The 22394-nt window shown below is 51.6% G+C and overlaps 1 protein-coding gene across 1 annotated transcript in view; it reads left to right on the forward strand.

The window, feature by feature from the left end:
- The window catches only part of STIM1 (stromal interaction molecule 1), a 97601-nt gene that overhangs the window by 63351 nt on the left and 11856 nt on the right, over positions 1 to 22394 (forward strand). The window contains 5 exon segments of the mRNA XM_071753516.1: positions 3166 to 3343; positions 16293 to 16460; positions 17668 to 17768; positions 19946 to 20181; positions 22086 to 22166. Of these exon segments, the coding sequence (XP_071609617.1) occupies positions 3166 to 3343; positions 16293 to 16460; positions 17668 to 17768; positions 19946 to 20181; positions 22086 to 22166 (764 nt within the window).

The raw sequence follows: 22394 nt of genomic DNA on the forward strand, positions 1-22394 counted from the left end.
TGCCTCACCAAGATGAAGAAGTTCAGAGAATCCTTTTGCTTGGGGAAAGACCTTTAAGGTCATCAAGTGCCACCATTGACCCAGCACCACATCCCTGCCATGTCCCAGCCCATCCTCCTGGAGCTGGGAGATGTGGATCCAGGATCTCCTGGTGGTGTGGAGCATCTCCTCCTGAATGGCAAAGCCCACGGATGGATCCTGATTTCTTGGAAGCTCTGAAGGCATCTCATGGGGCTTTAGTGCAGGTGAAACCGGTGTGGCTGGGTCCGCCGTGCAGACAAAATGAGGTTTTACCCATAATTGAGATTAAAAGAAAAAAAGAAAGTGGGCTCTGCTGTCAGGGAAGAAAAAAATCACAGTGAGGGCAAATCCGGTGTTTGGGCGCCTTTGAGAATCATCTTAAGGATCAAATTCCTTCTCCTCCTGCGTCACAGGGCAGGGGAATTTCTCCTTTAAACAAGAGATATTTTGGTGGTTGAGGATTGGGGCCACCCTAGTATGGAAGAGCTGCAGCTCTGATGGACGGGGCAGAGGGCGTGGGTTTATCTGAAGATTTGGAATGTCTTGGCAAGAGGCTCCTGGAAATTGGGAAAAAAAACACTTGAGATTCTCAACAGAGCTGTGAATTGGAAGGGAGCCTTCTCCTAGGAGAGAGCCAACATCCTGGCTGAGGGGAGCCCAAACCTTCCCTTGTGCCTTGTGGCACTGAGGAGGAGCCTGGAGAGGAGGAACCTGAGCTGGGACAACCAGGGCTGGAAGGGTCAGAGAACCATGGAAAATCATGGTTGGAAGGGATCTCTGGGGACCCCCCAGCCCAACCCCCCTGTCCCAGCAGGATCCCCCAGGGCAGGACACACAGAACACATCCAGGGGGGTTGGAAATCTCCAGAGAAGGAGACTCCAGAACCTCTCTGGGCAGCCTGGGCCAGGGCTCCCTCAGCCTCACAGCCAAGAAGTTTCTCCTCATCTGGAGCTGGAACTTCCATGTTCTTGCTTGAATCCCCGAGGACACTCCACGTGTGGGGTCTTCTCCATCCTCATCCCCAGGAGCTCAGCCACGTGCTGTCCCCTGATGGGAGGCTGGGGGATGGACACATCAGGGAGCAGAGCTGGGAGGGACTGAGGGGCAGTTTGTCCCTTTCTCTTGGTCCTCAGCTGGCCTGGGATGAGGGGAGGTGGTCGGGGAATTTTATGACTTCTGGAAACTTTTTCCTAACTGGTTCCGCTTGGGATTTCAAGGTGGGTTTTCTTCTTTCCATCAAATCTCAGACTGGTTTGAGTTGGAGGGATCTTAAAGAACATCCAAGTCCCACCAGAGACACCTCCCACAGCCCCATCCAACCTGGGCTGAGACCCTGCCAGGGATGGGGCAGCCACAGCTTCTCCAGGAAACCTCTCCCAGGCTCTCCCCACCCTCACTTCTCCCTCCCAGCTCCTCTCCAGCTCCCCTCTTCCACTTTGAAACCATCTCTCCTTGGCACCTCCCTCCAGGCCCTTGCCCAAAGTCCCTCCCCAGCTTTCCTGGAGCCCCTTCAGGCACTGGGAGCTGCTCCAAGGGCTCCCCACAACCTTCTCCTTCTCTTCTCCAGCCTGAACACCCCCAACTCTCTCCTCCTGGCTCCAGAGCTGCTCCAGCCCTCCCAGCAGCTCCATCACCTCCTCTGCACTGGTTCCAGCAGCTCCGTGTCCTCCTGCTGCTGGGGACCCCAGGGCTGGACACAGCTTTACCCCAGGGGGTGATCTGGAGTCCCCAACCCTGGAGATGCCACCCCAGAAACTGAAGGGCTCTTTAGATGGTTGGATTTGCTCCTCCATCATCTCCAAGGTTTTTCTTGGCCACTGAAAATCTCTGGAGGCTTCTCCTGGTTTTTGTGGTTCCACCACTGCCTCACAACCCCCCAGACAGTGTGGGTGAGGACTCCATCCAGGATCCCACCAATCCTTCCAGAAGCTTCAGGGCAGGGCAGGAGGGGGGAGCTGGGAGAAAGGTCTTGGCACAGGAGATGTTCTGGGAACTCATCACATCTTGGTTGGAAGTTGTCCTGAGATGGAGGTGCCACATCCCATCACTGATTGGCATTGGGGTTTAATTGTTATTGTATCTGAATCATTTGGCTGCTTCTGGCAAGGGAGGAGCCCTTGAGCTCTCTCTTTTTTTCATCCATGGTACAACCTGGGTGTTTTGGGGCCTTCCTTTGGCAGCAAATGGAATCTCCATTCCATTTCAGTTGAAAATTTCATTGGGCCTCAAGGATCATCTGATCCAACCCTTATTTGCCATCTCTTTATTTCACAACCCCCCTTTAAAATGTCCTCAGAACCCTCAGACATCTCCTGGTTGTGTCTGAGGTTGTTGAGTGGCCCTGGGTGGGTTCTGTGACTGTGATCTGTGACAAAATTTGGTTGCCATGGAGAATTCTGATTGTTTTCATTCTCTTGTGAAGGAAAAATAATCCCTTCCCTTCCAGGCAAGATGAGGACATATCTAAATCTGAAGGGGTTTAAAATGGAAACTTTCTACCTGGGAGATCATCCCCTCTGGTTTCTTTTTGTTTAATTCATAGAAATGCAGAATTATGAAGGTTGGAGAATTATCAAGTCCAACCAATTTGCCAACTCCACCATGTCCTCAGGTGCCCCAGGGATGGGGACTCCACCACTGCCCCTGGGCCAGGGTCTGACCACTCTTCCACTGAAAAAATTGTCCTCAATATTGAATCTGAAATTAAACTGAAAATTAAATTTCATTAATCCTGACAGCCTCTTACTGACTTCCTACCAAAACTGATCTTCTGGTCTCCTGCCAGCAGTAATGGGTTCATTTTTTTAAACCAAACCTGTAAGTGCCTTTGAGACCTCAGTTGGCTGACCACACTTCTCACTTGGAGGAAATATGGGAAGGTAAAGGTCTTTTTTTTTTTTTTTTGTAAAAACACTGAAAATTCAGATCAATTTGGGGCTGCTTAGAGGAAACTTTGATCTACTTTGGAACATCAGAAAACAAACAGTGAGCATTTAATAACTGTGGAGATGGAGACCTTTGTGTCCTCTGGGGCACGGGGAGCTTCGTCCTTGGCTTCCCAGCTGCAGATCCCAAGGATGCTCTGGATGGTGGTGACTCCTCAGCCCAGCTTTGGGTTCTCCCTTTCTCTCTCTGCGTTCCAGGCTGCAGAAAGCTCAGGAGGAGCATCGCTCCGTGGAGGTGGAAAAGGTTCACCTGGAGAAGAAGCTGCAGGATGAGATCAGCATGGCCAAGCAGGAGGCTCACCGGCTGCGGGAGCTGCGGGAGGGCACGGAGAACGAGCTGAGCAGGCAGAAATATGCAGAGCAGGAGCTGGAGCAGGTAGGGACCCCTCACACACACCACAGGGGGCACACAGCACCCACACAGCTCCTCTGGCCTTTACACTTCTCCTGGGTGGAGGAAAAAGCCCCAGGGTTCCTCCCCCTGCTCCTGCATTGGAGCAGATGCCCTCCTGGCATGATCTGTGCTCCAGGAGGTGTTGGGCTCTGGTGGCCTCTGCTCCCCACTCCAAACCATAAGCTCTGCTTTTCTTTTTTTCTTTCTTTTTTTTTTTTTTTTCTTTTTCTACTCATGGTTTCAGCAGTGATTTGTCAGGAGTTTGGTTGTGCTTCTCATGCCTTCTTGGGGATCAGAGCTGTGTAGGAAGGAAACTCCCAAGGGAATTTTGGTCCAAAGCCCCACTTCATAGAATCACAGAATCCCTGAGTGGTTTAGGTGGGAAGGGACATTCAGGCCCCTCCAGTTCCAACCCCTGGATGTGCAGGGACCCCTCCCACAGCCCAGGGGGCTCCAACCCCATCCAACCTGGGCTGAGACACTGCCAAGGATGGGGCAGCCACAGCTTCCTTGGGCACCCTGGGACAGGGGCTCAGCACCCTCACCCCAAACAATTTCTCCCTCCCCAAGATCTCCTCTTCATCTCCCCTCTTGCAGCTGGAAACCCTTCCCCCTCAACCCAAGGAGGTGGAGGCAGCAAAACATCCCCACAACCTTCTCTTCTTCTCTCCTCTTCCTTTCCTCTCTTCTCTCCTTCTCCTCTCTTCTCCAGGCTGAACACCCCCAACTCTCTCAACCTGTTCCAGGCTCTCCCCACCCTCAAATTCCAGAATTTCTTCCCCATCTCCAACCTCAATCTCCCCTTTCTCTCCAAGTTTTAACCCATTTCCCTTCTCCTCTCCCTACCCCCCCGTGTCCAAAGCCCTCCCCCAGCTTTCTTGGAGCCCCTTCAGATATTGGAAGGTTGCTCTGAGCTCACCTGGGAGCCTCCTCTTCTCCAGGCTGAACACCCCCAATCCCTCAGCCTGGCTTCCCAGGGAGCTGCTCAGCCCTCTGAGCATTTCAGTGGCTCCTCTGGACACCTTCCAGGAGCTCTGTGTCCTTCTGATGCTGGGGACTCCACAACTGGACACAGGACCCCAGCTGGGTTCCTGGTTTTGGAGGGACAGCTCTTACCTGACTTGGATTTGGACTGAGGTTGTGGGAGCCAGCACTGTGGGAGCCAGGAGAGTCCCTTGAAGGGCATCAGGGCAGTTCCCAGTCTGTTGTGCCAAAACCATGGGAGAAAACCAGGCAGGATTTAGGGTTGCCACTGACAAAGGAGGAAAAACAGTCAGCAAAAAGCAAATTAGATGCTCCACATCTGGATGGAAAGAAATTCTTTGGTGTGAGCCTGTCCCAGGCTGCCCAAGGAAGCTGTGGCTGCTCCATCCCTGGCAGTGTTGAAGGTTGGATGGGGCTTGGAGCCCCCTGGGCTGTGGGAGGGGTCCCTGCCCATGGCAGAGTGTTAGATGTGGAGGAGCTTTAAGGTCCTTCCAACAAAACCAGTCTGGGATTCTGTGGTTCTGGAGAAGGCAGGGTCTCCTCCATCCCTCTTCCCTCTCCTCTAAATTTTTGTTAACCCCCCCCAAAAGCCAGTGGTGACTTAATGGCTCTGTTGTTCCTCAGAGGCCTTCAGGAGGGCTGGACTGGCAGGGTGAGTATTGGTTTTACCTCCTGACCCACACTGTGTGACTGTAACCCCATCACCCTCCCAGCCAGCTGTAGGGCACAGACAGCATTAACCATACACCCCCACTGACCTTACAGCTCAGCTGACTTTGGGATATTAATGGGAATATTCCACACCCCTGGAAGTCTTCACCCCATCCCTTGAAGTGTTGGAGACCAGGCTGGATGGGGACTTGGAGCAGCCTGGTCTGGTGCCAGGTGTCCCTGCCCATGGAGTTGGAACTGGAGGATCTTCAAGGTCCCTTCCAACCCAAACCCTTCAATGACTCCATGGAAATGAGACCTTCTATCACAAAAATGACACCAGAGGGTTTGGGAGCTCCTGCTGGAGCTGGTTGTACCAGATGGAGAACTGGTCCCAGTCCTTCTGGGATGGGGCTGTTCCTACAAACCCTCTCTCCTCAACAGGTCCTCTCCTCCCCCAGACCCCAGGCCCAGATTTCCTCCCTGGCTTTAGAAATCGTTGCTCTTAGTGGTCAAAAATAGGAACTTAGAAATGATCCCAGGAGAATGGGGCCCCAGCAAGGGTCTCCTGTTGGTGTTGATCCCCCTGCAGACCCGGGGGGGGTTTGCCTGTTGGGCTCTGTTGTGTGATGGCATCTCCACCACTTGTCCCTGCCTGTTCTTCTGCACCATTCCCTGTTCCACCAGACCCTCCAAATGTTCCTCCTGAACATGTTTTGAGCACTGCTCTGCCCCAAACACCCACTGGGAGATCTCCTGCCCCATTCCCAAATCCCAGATGCTTTCATCTTGGTCTGAGTTCTGCCTGTGGTGGGACCAGCACCTGGTGCTGTTGGTGTCCAGGGGGGGGAAACAGAACCTCCTGGGGTCTGTGAGCCCCAATTTGTAACTTTCTGACTGATTTCAGCAGTGCTCAAAAAGACCAAATAACTGATAACAAAAACAGTGTCCCCATCAGTGTCCCCATCAGTGTCACCATCAGGGCCAGGGAGGGGATTGTCCCCCCCTGGGGTGAAGCTGTGTCCAGCTCTGGGGTCCCCAGCAGCAGGAGGACACGGAGCTGCTGGAACCAGTGCAGAGGAGGTGATGGAGCTGCTGGGAGGGCTGGAGCAGCTCTGGAGCCAGGGGGAGAGAGTTGGGGGTGTTGAGGCTGGAGAAGAGAAGGAGAAGGTTGTGGGGAGCCCTTGGAGCAGCTCCCAGTGCCTGAAGGGGCTCCAGGAAAGCTGGGGAGGGACTTTGGGCAAGGGCCTGGAGGGAGGTGCCAAGGAGAGATGGTTTCAAAGTGGAAGAGGGGAGCTGGAGAGGAGCTGGGAGGGAGAAGTGAGGGTGGGGAGAGCCTGGGAGAGGTTTCCTGGAGAAGCTGTGGGTGGTGGGAATGTTGGAGTTGAGGTTGGATGGGGTTGGAGCCCCCTGGGCTGGGGGAGGGGTCCCTGCCCATGGCAGGGGTGGCACTGGGTGATCTTGAGGGTCCCTTCCAACCCAAACCAGGCTGGGATTTGGTGATGCTATGAAAATGGGACAGACATCATGCTGGTGACACGTGTGTAGCCCTGAGAGCAGAGTTGGACCTTTCCTCCCAGCTCCACCTCTCTCAGGAGGTGACCTGCATTGGTGGTCAGGGCTTATTGGGGCAGTGAAAGCTCCTGAAGATGCTTTGAGCTGATTTTTCATTTAAGAGCCAGGAAGTCTTCTTGTAGGGTGCATAACCATGGGCACCCTGCTGAGCTCTGAGGTGCTGTGGTTGGAGAGGGGTCCTGTCCACCACCACTGCACTGTCCCTGCAGCTGCCTCAGTTTCCCCAGGGCAGGACATTAACTTCTTGCAGGGCTTGTGTCAGGCTTCATTCCACACCAAAAGGGTTGTCAGGGCCCTGGAGATGTGGTGCTGAGGGACGTGGGGTGGTGCTGGGGTCAGGGTTGGGTTCAATGATCTTGAAGGTCTTTTCCAACCCAAACAATTCCATGATTCTGTGGTTCATGTCCCTCCACATCATCTCCAGTTGAGGAGAAACACTGGTTCTTGATGGTCTCCATCACTTAACTGCTTCTGCATAAGGTTTTGGTGTCTCCAACTTGCTCATCACCCACTTTCTTCTAATTTTGTAACTTCTCCCTTCTCCAACCACCTCAAGGAGCATGCGGAGGAGACTGAGCTGGGCTGGCAGGAGAGTCCTTCAGAAAGCAGCAGAAACTGCTGGTTCCAGACACGCTCTATTTTTTTTTGTTTGTTTTTTTTTCCCTTCCCTGACCCAGCAGCAGATGCTTTCTGTCTAAATATTTGTATCTGCTCGTTCCAGTGTGAAAGTTGTCTCTTGACGAGCTCCCTCTGGTTGTCTCAGGAGCTGTTTCCTGCACAGTGTCACCAATTCCTCCTGGGGAGGAGGATCTGGGGGGGTTTTGGGGACCTGCAGGCAGGCAGCAGATGTGCAGAGCTCTCTAGAGGCCACCAGAAACACCCTGGATGTGGTTCTGTAAGATCCTTAATTCCCTTTTTAATCAACTTGTGCACCACAACGTCAGCTCTGGAGGGTTCCCAAGTGGTTGATGTTGTTGTGATGGATGGAAATATTTGAGGAAGGAGCTCAGCTTTTAGCCTGGAGCAGAGGAGGCTGAGGGGAGACCTTGTGGCTCTCTGCAACCCCCTGAGAGGAGGTTGGAGCCAGGGGGGGTCGGGCTCTGCTCCCAAGGAACAAGGGATGGGACAAGAGGAACTTTTGGCACAACTCAAGTGGTGCCAGGGGAGGTTTAGGTTGGAGCTGGGGAAGAATTTCTGCCTGGAAAGGGTTGTCAGGGCCTGGCCCAGGCTGCCCAGGGCAGGGCTGGAGTCCCCATCATCCCTGGAGGGGTTTCAGAGCCTGGGGATGTGGGGATGAGGGACATGGGGCAGTAGGGAGGGGGTCAGGGTTGGGTTCCATGATCCCAAAGGTTTTTCCCAACCAGAAGGATTTTGTGGTGGAGTCCCCATTCCTAGAGAGGTTTCCAAGCCCTGGAGCTGTGGGGCTGGTGAGGACCATGGGGCAGTGGTGACCTTTGTGGAGTTGGGTTCATGGATGGACCTGAGGATCCTGAAGGAGCTTCCCCAACCCAAGGGATTCCCTGGTGGAGTCCCCATCATCCCTGGAGGGGTTTCAGAGCCCTGGAGATGAAATCTTAGGAAGAAATTCTTGAATTTGAGGGTGCTGAGCCCCTGTCCCAGGGTGCCCAAGGAAGCTGTGGCTGCCCCATCCCTGGCAGTGTCTCAGCCCAGGTTGGATGAGGTTGGAGCCCCCTGGGCTGTGGGAGGGGTCCCTGCACATCCAGGGGTGGCACTGGGTGGTCTTGAAGGTCCCTTCCCACCCAAACCAGTCTGGGGTTCTGTATGGTGCTGAGGGCCTTGGGCTTGTGGTGGCCTTGGCAGTGTTGTGTTGATGGTTGGAGCTGATGACCTCGAAGGTCTTTTCAAACCAAAATGATTCTTTGAATGGGAATCACTTCTGGGTGTTGGGATCACCCAAGCAGCAGCCTGGCTCTTCACCTGGTGTCCCTTATGATCCTATGGTGATCCTATGGGGAGAGGCTGAGGGAGCTGGGGGTGTTGAGGCTGGAGAAGAGGAGGCTCAGGGGAGACCTCATCACTCTCTACAACTCCCTGAAAGGAGGTTGGAGCCAGGGGGGGGTCGGGCTCTGCTCCCAGGCAACTCTCAGCAAGACAAGAGGCCATGGGCTTAAGGATTTTTTCCTAATATCCAACCTAAACCTCCCCTGGCAGAGCTTCAGCTCTCTGTGTCACGGTTTAACACTGGCCCGGCAATTAAACCGAGTAACAGATGCTCTCTATTAATCTCTCTCTCCTCCCTTATAAGAAAGGAGAGAGAATAAGGGAGAGAGACTTATGGGTTGGAAACTAAACTACACAACTTTAATGAAACAGTAATGATAAATAGGAAAAATTAATAAATATATACAAATATACAAGAAAATGGATACCACATTCCTCCTCCCTTTCCCCCAATAGCTCTCACGTCACCACTGAGGCTGCAGGGCAGCTCTGGGAAAGTCCAGGCTGGACTCCTGGAGTCGGCAGCAGTCGGGAACTGGAGGCAGGAACACACAGATAAGGGCTGGCACGGATCAGGACCACAGGCAGACGAACGGACTGGATCCCTCCAGGATGCCGGGGTGAAGGAAAGGGAAGCAGGAAGGGCAGGAAGGGCAGGCAGCCGGAAGCTGGAAGCAGGAAATCTGGCTTGGCCCTCATGATCCCTCAAATTTATACTGAGGATGACGTATATGGGATGGAATACTCTGTTTGGTCAATTCTGGCATCTATCTTGTCTGTTCCTCCCCAAAGGAGGGATACAGGTGGGACCTCTTTATGTTTTCTTCAGAGCTGAGCAGTGTCCTTGGCTCTGCATACCAGTGTCTAGCAGTAACTATAAACATCAAGTGTTATCAGTCCTAGAAACACACACTGTCTGAGAAACTTGCTCTTAATTTCAGCAAGTGCAACTACTTACAAGAGACTTAGCTAAAAGCAAAAGTACAAGACAGAAAATCACCTTTATCCTGGCCCAAACCAGGACATTCCACCCCTTATTCCATACCATTTGCGTCATGCTCCAATCATTACTATCTCTTATCCCTAAACATAACTATACACAAATTATTACTACCTCTCTGTGCTAAAATTCACTAAGTAATGAGTCTATGATTGCTGATGCTCATCTATTGTAGCAGATTCTCAAAAGAAGGAGCAATTTTCACAGTTCATGTTCATGGTCCACAAGTTGCAGGTTGCAGATGTTAATTTCAAGGAAGTTACTGGGTGCCAGCCGATGGATCTAGTTCTGATTTCATCAACATAAAATCATCCTGAAAAAACACTCACAGAACACTGTTAGTTTGTGCAACAACTCACATAACAGTAGTTAAGGTGGGATACAAGTTCATGACTCCCAAAGAGTCCATGCATTACTGATTAAGCTAGACAAGCAGAAATTAGGAATTCTCACCTAGTGTTAGATTCCCTTGTGGTACACATTGTACTTCTCCACCTTTCATCATCACCCACCAAGTGTGTCCAGGCCCTTGAGCGAAAGCAACCCCACGAATGGGTTTGCCTTTGCCCGAGGCAGGATAAACCCAAACTGTTTTCCCTAGCAGATTCTTTTCATGCACCACAGGCACTTTGTCCCCATCTACTGTGTGTAGAAGATCTGACTGAGCAGGACCAGCTCGATTGATGGAACCCCTGGTATTAACTAACCAGGTAGCTTTTGCCAAGTGCTTGTCCCAGTTTTTAAAAGTTCCACCACCCATTGCCTTTAAGGTAGTTTTTAACAGTCCATTGTACCTTTCAATTTTACCTGAGGCTGGTGCATGATAGGGGATATGGTATATCCACTCAATACCATGTTCTTTAGCCCAGTTATTTATAAGACTGTTTTTGAAATGAGTTCCATTATCTGACTCAATTCTTTCTGGTGTACCATGTCTCCACAAGACTTGTTTCTCTAGGCCCAGAATGGTGTTCCGGGCTGTGGCATGAGGCACAGGATATGTTTCCAGCCATCCTGTACTTGCCTCCACCATTGTAAGCACATAGCGCTTACCCTGGCGGGTTTGAGGCAGTGTGATGTAATCAACTTGCCAGGCCTCCCCATACCTATATTTTGACCATCTCCCTTCGTACCACAGAGGTTTCAGCCTTTTAGCTTGCTTAATTGCAGCACATATGTCACAGTCGTGGATAACCTGCGCAATAGCGTCCAAAGATAAATCCACCCCTCGGTCACGAGCCCATCGATATGTTCCATCCCTGCCTTGATGACCTGAAGCATTGTGGGCCCATTTGGCTAAAAACAGTTCACCTTTATGGTCCCAGTCCAGGTCTATTTGGAACACTTGAGCAGCTTTATCTGCTCGTTGGTTGTTTTGATGTTCCTCAGTAGCTCGATATGAAGGTACGTGGGCATCTACGTGACGCACTTTTACATCAAGTTTCTCTAACCTAGCAGCAATGTCTTTCCACAGTTCAGCAGCCCAGATAGGTTTATCTCTACGTTGCCAGTTGTTTTGTTTCCACTGCTTTAACCAACCCCATAAGGCATTTGCTACCATCCATGAGTCAGTATAGAGATAAAGTCTCGGCCACTTTTCTTGTTCAGCAATGTCCAAAGCCAATTGGATGGCTTTTACCTCTGCGAATTGACTTGATTCACCATCTCCTTCATCTGTTTTTGCAACTAGTCGTGTAGGATTCCATACAGCAGCTTTCCACCTTCGATGGCCTCCTACCAGACGACAGGATCCATCAGTGAAAAGAGCATATTGTTTTTCATCCTCTGGTAATTGGTCGTATGGTGGGGCTTCTTCAGCCCGTTTTACCACTTTTTCTGGTGGCATTCCAAAGTGTTTTCCTTCTGGCCAATGTGTTATTGCTTCTACAATTCCTGGACGATCAAGTCTTCCTATCCTAGCTCTCTGTGAGAGTAAAGCAATCCATTTACTCCAGGTAGCATCGGTAGCATGATGGGAAGATTCTCTACCTGTGTACATAAAACCCAGTACAGGTAATCGTGGCACCAGGAGGAGCTGTGCTTCAGTACCAATCACTTCTGAAGCAGCTCTAACTCCTTCGTATGCGGCCAATATCTCTTTTTCAGTGGCTGTGTAGTTGGCTTCGGAGCCTTTGTAGTTTCGACCCCAAAATCCAAGAGGTCGGCCTCGAGTCTCTCCTGGAGCTTTCTGCCAGAGGCTCCATGTAGGACCATCACCTCCATCTCCGGTGTAAAGAACATTTTTAATGTCTGGCCCTGTTCGAATTGGTCCAAGGGCCATTGCCTGCACAATCTCCTGTTTAATACTCTCAAAAGCAGCTTGTTGTTCTGAGCCCCATTTAAAGGCTTTCTTCTTCCGAGTAACCTCATAGAGAGGTTTCACGATCTGATTATAAAGAGGAATATGCATCCTCCAGAAACCAACAGTTCCTAGGAAGGACCGAGTTTCTTTTTTGGTAGTTGGTGGGGCCATAGCTGTTATTTTGTTAATCACGTCCATTGGGATGTGGCGACGTCCATCTTGCCACTTAACTCCCAGAAACTGTATCTCTTGTGCAGGTCCCTTGACCTTGCTTCTTTTGATAGCAAAACCAGCCTCTAGAAGGATTTCAATTATCTTCTTACCTTTCTCGTAGACTTCCTTTGCTGTGTCACCCCACACAATGATGTCATCGATGTACTGTAGATGTTCTGGAGCTCCACCCTTTTCCAAGGTATCATGGATCAGTCCATGGCAGATGGTAGGACTGTGTTTCCACCCCTGGGGCAGTCGATTCCAAGTGTACTGGATACCTCTCCAGGTGAAAGCAAACTGTGCCCTGCATTCTGGTGCTATAGGAATAGCAAAAAATGCATTAGCAATGTCAATAGTAGCATACCACCTGGCTGCCTTTGACTCCAGCTCATACTGAAGTTCTAGCATGTCTGGCACAGCAGCACTTAGTGGTGGAGTAACCTCATTCAGGGCACGGTAGTCCACTGTCAGCCTCCACTCTCCATTAGGCTTTCGCACTGGCCATACAGGACTGTTGAAGGGTGAGTGAGTCTTGCTGATCACTCCTTGGCTCTCTAGTTGCCGGATCAGCTTGTGAATGGGGATCACAGCATCTCTGTTGACACGATATTGTCTTCGATGCACTACTGAAATAGCATTCGGCACCCGCTGGTTTATAGTTCTCAGCAAACCCACTACAAAGGATTTGTCTGAAAGGCCAAACAAAGCATGCAGCCATTCTCCATTCTCAGTCTTAATAGCTGCAGTACCAAAGGACCACCGGTACCCTTTCGGGTCCTCGAAATCACCTCCCATGAGGTAGTCTATACCAAGGATGCAAGGAGCATCTGGACCAGTCACTATCGGGTGCTTATGCCATTTTATTCCAGTGAGGCTCACATCAGCCTTCACAACAGTCAGTTCTTTGGATCCCCCTGTCACTCCAGAAATAGTGACAGATTCTGTCCCTTTCTGATTCGATGGCATTAGTGTGCACTGTGCACCAGTGTCCACCAAGGCTTTATACTTTTGTGGCTCTAATGTGCCAGGCCATCGAATCCACACAATCCAATAAATTCGGTTGTCCCTCTCCTCCACCTGGCTGGAGGCAGGGCACCTCTAAGCTTGAGCACATACAACATTGTCAGTATGTGCATTACTGGAGTTTGCATCCCCAGTACTCACACCTGATGTGGAGGGATCTTGAGTCACCAGCATATTTGAATTGGGTAACTCCACACTGGAGACTTGAGCAGCCATCTTTTTAGAAGGACCTCCTTTCGCCTTCGTCTTATTCAGCAACTTACGTACTTGCTCCTCTAGGACAGCAGTAGGTTTCTGATCCCACTTTTTCATGTCCTCTCCATACTCACTCAAGAGTGACCATAAGATTCCTCTTACTGAATTCTGTTTCTCTCGATTCTGTCTCATAGGAGGGCGTTTCTTCTTAATGGCTGCAATGCGGGGTCCTCCGTCTGTCTGAGGGAAAAGGGGTGAATGCAGTTTCTCAGATTGTCTCTTTATAGCTGAGACCCAAGCCCGACGAGGGGCTGTGACAGCATCTTCACATTCTCGTACTGTTTTAATCACATCACCCACAGTCGCATCCACATCTGCAGGAACCCATAGCATTACTGATAGTGTATGGTTAAAAGGTAGTGGTGCAGCATGCACAAACCTTTGCAGCATAGGTCTAGGGCACGGTACGTGATAAGGATCTTCAATGTCATCAGTATTATAGATCACGTCTCGTACAGCCAATTCCTCCAGATACTTGAGAGCTTTACCAAGTGTGGGTGCTTTGACCTGTGGGCAGTCTATTTCCTCTTTATAGGGATATCTCTCCCTTACAGCTGCCAAGAGTCGCTTCCATAGGCTGGTGGTTCCAGCCTTTTCCCCAAATGCTCGATCAATACCTGCCTCTCTGGCCAGGGATCCCAACTGTCTGGCTTCCCTCTGAGTTAATGTTATGGTAGCAGCCCCGTCCGTCCAGCATCGGAGTAACCAAGAGAGAAGTGGTTCACCTGGAAATCGGCTATAGTCTTTTCTCAGAGTACGCAAGTCTCTCATGGAATAAGACTGAACAGATTCTGAGTCTGAGTCCTCAGCTGACTCTGCTTTAGAGTCTCTTCTAGCTGCTCTACGAGGAGAGCCAGTATCCTCTATTTCCTCTATCACCTGGTCGTCTTGTTCAGACTTGGAAGGGTTAAGGCTCATTTCTGATTTCCATTGTTTTCCTTTTCTCCTAGTTACAGGGTCAACAAGTAGCTGTGTGGGCTGAGGGGGAGAGGCTGTGGTATCTGCAGCAGTAGCAGCAGCAGGGCTTGCTTTCTGAGCAGCAGCAGTGTCCGTGGGGGTAGAGACAGCAGCTGCAGCTGTAGCAGAAACACTGGCGATGCTGGCCGGCCTTATCTGAGTTGTGCCCTTGTGTGAGGGGGGGCGAGAAGCGGCTGGAGTGGGGGTGCTCTCTGTACAAGGAGCAGCTCTCACTCTCCGAACAGCAACTCTCGGCCTCCGAAAAGGCATGCTCAGTCTCATTATTGTGGTTTTTGTGTTTCTCCTCACCACTATATGAGAAAAATTAACAACACCCACCAGAAGATTGAGAAATGAAATGCTATTGTTACTAAAATCTGGGGGAGTCAGCCCAAAATACGATGGAATGGTGTAATTTCCCAAATCAAAACTAGGAGTGTAATTACCAACCAAGTTTTTTATCTCTGTATGAAACACTACTGCACCATGCACCATGATATACATCAGTATTGAGGACCCTATTGCAACGATGGTTCTTAAGCAGCTCTTACGAAGAACAAACCACAAAGCAACAGCAATTCCAGCTGCAAAAATACATATCACATACCCTAAATACCAAAGGTACGGCATGATTGGTTTAATCTCCAACCCTGTGAAATTTCCAAACAACAAGGTCTGATTCCAGCTCAGCAAAGCCATTCTTCCACTGGAGTTGGAATTCAAACTATTCAGGCAAATTAGTCAAAATTTAAACTGGACTCGAGCCAATTAGCTCGGGCCCCACGTTGGGCGCCAATAAATCTGTCACGGTTTAACACTGGCCCGGCAATTAAACCGAGTAACAGACGCTCTCTATTAATCTCTCTCTCCTCCCTTATAAGAAAGGAGAGAGAATAAGGGAGAGAGACTTATGGGTTGGAAACTAAACTACACAACTTTAATGAAACAGTAATGATAAATAGGAAAAATTAATAAATATATACAAATATACAAGAAAATGGATACCACATTCCTCCTCCCTTTCCCCCAATAGCTCTCACGTCACCACTGAGGCTGCAGGGCAGCTCTGGGAAAGTCCAGGCTGGACTCCTGGAGTCGGCAGCAGTCAGGAACTGGAGGCAGGAACACACAGATAAGGGCTGGCACGGATCAGGACCACAGGCAGGCAAACGGACGGGATCCTTCCAGGATGCCGGGGTGAAGGAAAGGGAAGCAGGAAGGGCAGGAAGGGCAGGCAGCCGGAAGCTGGAAGCAGGAAATCTGGCTTGGCCCTCATGATCCCTCAAATTTATACTGAGGATGACGTATATGGGATGGAATACTCTGTTTGGTCAATTCTGGCATCTATCTTGTCTGTTCCTCCCCAAAGGAGGGATGCAGGTGGGACCTCTTTATGTTTTCTTCAGAGCTGAGCAGTGTCCTTGGCTCTGCATACCAGTGTCTAGCAGTAACTATAAACATCAAGTGTTATCAGTCCTAGAAACACACACTGTCTGAGAAACTTGCTCTTAATTTCAGCAAGTGCAACTACTTACAAGAGACTTAGCTAAAAGCAAAAGTACAAGACAGAAAATCACCTTTATCCTGGCCCAAACCAGGACACTCTGCAAAGAAATTCTTTGCAGAGAGGGTGATCAGACATTGGGATGGGCTGCCCAGGGAAGGGGTGGATTCTCCATCCCTGGAGATATTTCCAAAGAGCCTGGATGTGGCACTCAGTGCCATGGGCTGGGAACCATGGGGGGAGTGGAGCAAGGGTTGGACTTGAGGAGCTCTGAGCTCCCTTCCAACCCAGACAATTCTGGGATTGTATGATTCTTGTCACCTTTCTCTGCCCAACTTGCCCCCCCAGTTGCCACCTCTGCTCCTCATCACCTCTGCTTCTCTCATCTCTAAGATGAAGCTGCATGGAGTCTTCTTGTCCTGGTGCCTTCTGGTGGTCAGGGTGGCCCTGCAGGAGGTGAGGTTGTTCCCACTGCAGCTCCTCACCAGATGCTTCTCCCCCCCAGGTCCGGATGGCCCTGAAGAATGCTGAGAAGGAGCTGGAATCCCACTGCAGCTGGGCTGCTCCTGAGGCTCTGCAGAAGTGGCTCCAGCTGACCCACGAGGTGGAGGTTCAGTACTACAACATCAAGAAGCAGAATGCTGAGAAGCAGCTGCTGGTGGCCAAGGAAGGGGTGAGGATGGGGGCATCTGGTCCTGGGACTTCTCCTGGGGGGGGAAGGTGAAGTGTTGGATGGGGCTTGGAGGAGCCTGGTCCTGTGGAAGAGGTGGGGATGGAGCTGGGTGAACTTTAGGCCTCTTCCAATCCAAACCCTGCAGGGATTTGGTGAAGGTTTGGAGCTTTGGGAAGGTGCTGGGTGGGAATTTTTGCACCAGGAATACTGAGTAAGGAGAAGGTTTGGCACCTCCTCAGCCTCATCCCTCCTGGAGGTGATTTACCTGCCCAGGCACCAACATTCCTGCCAACATTCTTCCCATCTCCTCACCATGAATCATCTCTGCATCCCCAGTCCTTCCCAGTTTTCCATGCCAGCTGGAAAGCCAGGAGCTGCTGTTGGAACATGTCTGTGTCTCCATGGATGTGGGCAGCAGCCAGAGCTGGCAGCACACCTTGAGCTCCCTTCCAGCCTGACACCCTATGAGTCTCTGCTTCACACAACCATTTGTCTGCCTTAATATGGTTTTGTTTGGAATGTTTTGCTGCCTCCACCTCCTTGGGTTGTCTCTTGGCGAGTCTCAACACCACCAGATCTGTGGAGATTTCCATTTTTAACACACACAAAGGGAAGGTAAAAAAACCTCACCCTTGAACCAAAAAACTTTCCCAAACCAACAGCCCAAGCGCACACATGGAGTTTGTTGGGCAGATTACCCATGGGAAAGACAAAACATCCAAAGCATCACTGGTGCCCCCTCCCTGGCAGTGTCTCAGCCCAGGTTGGAGGGGGCTTGGAGCAACCTGGGCTGTGGGAGGGGTCCCTGCACATCCAGGGGTTGGATCTTGATGATCCTGAAGGTCCCTTCCACCCAAACCCATTCCATGATGAAAACAGGGCTTGGTGAGAGACTTTTTCCTCTGGGAGAGGCTGGTTTGGTGCCCTCTGACTTTTGGGGAGCGGGGAGGAGGGCTGAGGAGGAGCATCAGATCCTCAACCTTCTCACTCCCTGCTGGCAAGTTCCTCTCCCAACGTGTTAGGAAGAATAAAATCCTCCAGGAGAGACCTGATTGACACTATTTACATGTGTGCAAAGAGCTGCTCTGACTGTTTCTGTCAGCTCCTCCAGGATGTTCTTCTCCTGGAGGAAACAGAAGGAAACAGAAGGTTGTCTTCTTCCTCTGACCTTTTTTTTTTTTGTTTTTTTTGTCTGTTGATGTTCCAGGCTGAAAAAATTAAGAAGAAGAGAAACACTCTGTTTGGGACATTTCATGTGGCTCACAGCTCATCTCTAGATGATGTTGATCATAAAATCTTAACTGCAAAGTGAGTACCTGCTTCAGACCTCCTCCTTTCTGCCTTCTTCTCTCCTCCACCTGGGTTTCTAGACACGTGTCCATCTGTCCAGGTGCTCTTGGGCTCATTTGGCTGAACTTCTGTAGTTGGCTGGGATTGGATCTGCCCCTTTTTGACCAATAAGTGTTGAAGTTGTTTCCTCCATCCCTGGCAGTGTCTCAGCCCAGGTTGGATGGGGCTTGGAGCCCCCTGGGCTGTGGGAGGGGTCCCTGCATATCCAGGGGGTGGGACTGGAGGAGCTGCAAGGTCCCTTCCAACCCAAAGCAGTCTGTGATGGTTTTATGAGTTCTGTCTCAGTGAAACTGAGAGGAGCAATTAGAAGCCACATCAAAATGAAGATCTGGGAGGCTGCAGGGTTCTTGAAACCATTACCCCTGGATAGTTCAGTGGTTGGTGCCATTTTTAATTCCTATATTGCTGAATGTGGAATGCAGGAGTCCCAAGCACCGGGAGGCAAAGCTGAACCCCTCACCTCCCTGTTCCAGACAATTTCTGGTGGGGTTTTCATAGAATCATAGAACAGTTTGGGTGGGAAGGGACCTCCCAAGCTCATCCCATCCAACCCCTCACCCAGCTCAGGGTGCTCAGAGCCTCCTCAGCCCTCACCCTGAACATCCCCAGGGATGAGGCCCCAACCTCCTTCCTGGACAACCTGGGCCATGGTTCCTCTGCCCCCATGGGAAAGACATTGTTCCTAACACCCAGTCCAAATCTTTTGCCTTTCTCCTTAACATTTTCCCTTGGTTTGAATCCAGTGCAGATGACACAGCCCAAGTCACCCAGGGGGAACTTTTCTCCCCAGCTCCCTCACTGCTGGGTTTGGGGATGAGTTTTGGGAGCTCCAGAGTCCTCTGCTGATGGCACAAAGCAGGAGAGGTGGCTGAGCCAGCAGAAAGCTGGGATGCTCCCAACCAGATCTGGAGAGGCTGCAGAGCTGGGCAAAGGGGAACCTCATGAAGTTCAATAAGTGTAGAATCAAAATCATGGAATGTCTGGGAGCAGCTCAACTGTAGAGTCCTGCAGCTGGGAGGAATAACCCCAACCAGCAGGACAGATGAGGGAGATCCTGCTGGAGAGCAGCTCCATGGAGAAAGCCCTTGGAGTCCCAAGGACAGGAAATTCCCCAGGGGTCAGCAATGTGTCCTGGTGGCCAAGAGGCCAATGGTGTCCTGGGGGCATCAGGAAAAGTGTGTCCAGCAGCTCCAGGGAGGTTCTGCTCCCCCTCTGCTCTGCTCTGCTCTGCTCTGCTCTGCTCTGCTCTGCTCTGCCCTGGGGAGAGCACCCCTGGTATCCTGGCTCCAGTTTGGGGCTCCCCAGTTGAGGAGAGACTGGGATCTACTGGAGAGAGGCCAAGGGAGAGCTGGGAGGGTGCTGAAGGGCCTTGAGCATCTCTGCTGGGAAGAAAGAGTGAGAGCCCTGGGGCTGTTGAGGCTGGAGAAGAGAAGGCTGAGAGGGGATCTCTGAATGTCCATCAGTATCTGAGGGCTGGGGGGCAAGAGGAAGGGGACAATCTCTGTTCAGGGGTGCCCAGGAACAGGACAAGGAAGAATGGGTTGGAGCTGGAAGATGGGAAGTTCCAGCTCCAGATGAGGAGAAACTTCTTGGCTGTGAGGCTGAGGGAGCCCTGGCCCAGGCTGCCCAGAGAGGTTCTGGAGTCTCCTTCTCTGGAGATTCCCAACCCCCCTGGATGTGTTCTGTGTGTCCTGCCCTGGGGGATCCTGCTGGGACAGGGGGGTTGGGCTGGGGGATCCCCAGAGATCCCTTCCAACCTGATCATCCTGTGATTCCATGGATGGGAACTTTCCCTTTTAGAGAAGACTGATCAGGATCTTCTGAACACTTGTAAATCGTTCAAGGGTGGGTGTCAGGAGAAGGGAACCTTTGGTCTGCAGTGCCCAGGGCACAAACCTGACCATGGGAAGGAACTTCCAGCTCCAGATGAGGAGGAACCTCTGGACTTTGAGGCTGGCAGAGCCCTGGGACAGGCTGCCCAGAGAGGGGCTGCAGTCTCCTTCTCTGGAGATTCCCAACCCCCCCCTGGACACCCTCCTGGCCCAGGTGATCCTGTTTGTCAGGGGTTGTTTGGAGGACCTCCAGAGGTGCCTTCCAAGCCCTGTCCTTCTCTGACCCTGTCCCCTCCCTGCCAGGCAAGCTCTGAGCGAGGTGACGGCGGCGCTGCGGGAGCGGCTGCACCGCTGGCAGCAAATCGAGCTCCTCTGTGGCTTCCAGATTGTCACCAACCCGGGCATCCACACCTTGGCTGCAGCCCTCAACATCGACCCCAGCTGGATGGGCACCCCCCGCCCCAACCCTTCCCACTTCATCATGACGGATGACGTGGATGATCTGGATGAAGAGATGGTGTCTCCCATGTCCATCCAATGTACGTCGCCTCTCCCGGGGCCTGGGTGCCCGGCCCTGGGACACGGGGGGGTGGTTTGGTTCCAGTGTGGTAGGAGGAGATGAGGTGTCTCAGGTTGGGGCTTTAATGAGCAAAAAAACCCAAATTGTTCGTTGTTAAGGGTGAGGAACGTCCACAAGTGCCACCCCACCAATGAGGGGGACTTGCAGCAGGACTAGTTCCAGCAGGACTAGTTATCTGGAGAAGTCACCAGCCATAGTTTAACCCAACTGGTTAAACTCTGCTGGGCTGTTCAACTCGTTCAATTTAAGCATTTACCCAAAAGAAAAACCACCACAAAGCCATGGCCTGGACTCAAAAATTGGAGAAAGGAAAAAAAACCAAAGTGTGAATTCCTGATCTCCCCTTGGCTGGAGAACGTGTAAAAAAAAAAAAAGAGTTGGAGGAAACACCCCCCAACTTCCTGGGGCCCAACTTTGGTCTTGAACCTCTTGCCCCAGAGCTGCTGTCTGGGCTGGAGCTGGGGTAATGAATGCCTCCTTCTCCCCAGCTGTGAAACATCTCCTGGGCTGTGGTCACCAAGGTGGACGTTCCCTCCCTTCTCGTTGTACACCAAGGGCAGGGACACCTTTAGGGGCTGCTGGAGGGGGAAAAATCCTGCTCTGGGATCCCTCAGGAGGGGACTGAGCCCAGGACTGAGCCCTGTCCCGGTCACTCCCTTTACTGCTGAGCTCTTGGGTGAAGTGACAGCAAAAATAGTTTGGGAGTTGGCAGGTTGAGAGAGTTGGGGGTGTTCGGGCTGGAGAAGAGAAGGAGAAGGTTGTGGGGAGCCCTTGGAGCAGCTCCCAGTGCCTGAAGGGGCTCCAGGAAAGCTGGGGAGGGACTTTGGGCAAGGGCCTGGAGGGAGGTGCCAAGGAGAGATGGTTTCAAAGTGGAAGAGGGGAGCTGGAGAGGAGCTGGGAGGGAGAAGTGAGGGTGGGGAGAGCCTGGGAGAGGTTTCCTGGAGAAGCTGTGGGTGGTGGGAATGTTGGAGTTGAGGCTGGATGGGGTTGGAGCCCCCTGGGATGGGCCCATGGCAGGGTGGCACTGGGTGAGCTTTAAGGTTCCTTTCAGTCTCATAAACTGAGAAGGAGGTGGGAGGAGGAGCAGAAGTCTCAGGACTGGCAGGAGGTGCCTTTGGTGCCATCTCCATCTCTTCCTTGTGCTGTTGAGCTCAGGTTAAGATGCTGTGAAGGTCTGGGGGTGAGTGCTGAGGTTTGGGGAGGCTGCAGGAGGTTCCTGCAGGAGGAACATGGGGAGGGGGGATGTGTGTGTGCGTGCTGCCTCTTACCAGGACTCTGCAAGGATGGGGGGTGGAGGTTTTTGTGGGGTTGGGACAGTTCAACCCTGAAAGACATCCTGGTGTCCCCCCACTTCTCAGTAGGAACCAAGGGAGAGAGCTCCAATGAAAGAGCTAAAAAGATGCAAGGCAGGTGTTAATGAGGGGGGGAGGTGTTAATGAGGGGGGAGGTGCTAATGAGGAGGGAGGTGTTAATGAGGGAGAGGTGTTAATGAGGGAGGAGAAGGGCCCTCAGCACCCCTGGAGGAAGCTTTCCAAGGAGGTGGCCATGACTCTACAGCCCAGATTTGAAGCCTCAGCCTCTTTGTGCCTGGCTGGGACCCCTCCAAGGAGAATTTTTTGGATTGAGAGCTCATTCCATCAGCCCCGGGGTGGGCAGCATCCCTGCTGGTGACCTGAAACCAGCCCTGAAACCTTCCCAACGTGTGGGAGCCTTTCCCTGCAGGACTTCTCTCATTCTTGGTGTCCAAAACAAAACTTCTCTTCAGGAGGGAAGCTCAGAGCTTTCCCTCTGGAGGCGTTGGGTTGGGTGCCCATGAGGATTCTCCTGGTAAATGGTGGTTTTCTCTCTCCTGGCCCATCCCAGATGCAGCCTGGCTTTTCGGGCGCAGGTTCAGTGACCGCTCGTCTCTGTCCTCCGAAGATCAGTCCCTCTGGAGATACCCTGGTTTGGTTCTCTTCATTTTTCACTTTTTTTTGTTGTTCTACCCTCTTGCCCTAATTTTTTTTTTTTTTTTTTTTCCCTTCTGGACTAAAGCACATCCACGACTTTTCCAACTTTCTGGCACAGAAAAGAACTAATGATGACTTTGTACCTCTTCTCCACGCTGAGTCAGCAGCAGCTCTGCTACTAACCCCTGGGAAGAGTCTGGTGGGATGAAGAAGAATCACAGGT

This window comes from Heliangelus exortis, chromosome 1 (genome assembly GCF_036169615.1).
Source record: "Heliangelus exortis chromosome 1, bHelExo1.hap1, whole genome shotgun sequence".
Classification (NCBI taxonomy): domain Eukaryota; kingdom Metazoa; phylum Chordata; class Aves; order Apodiformes; family Trochilidae; genus Heliangelus; species Heliangelus exortis.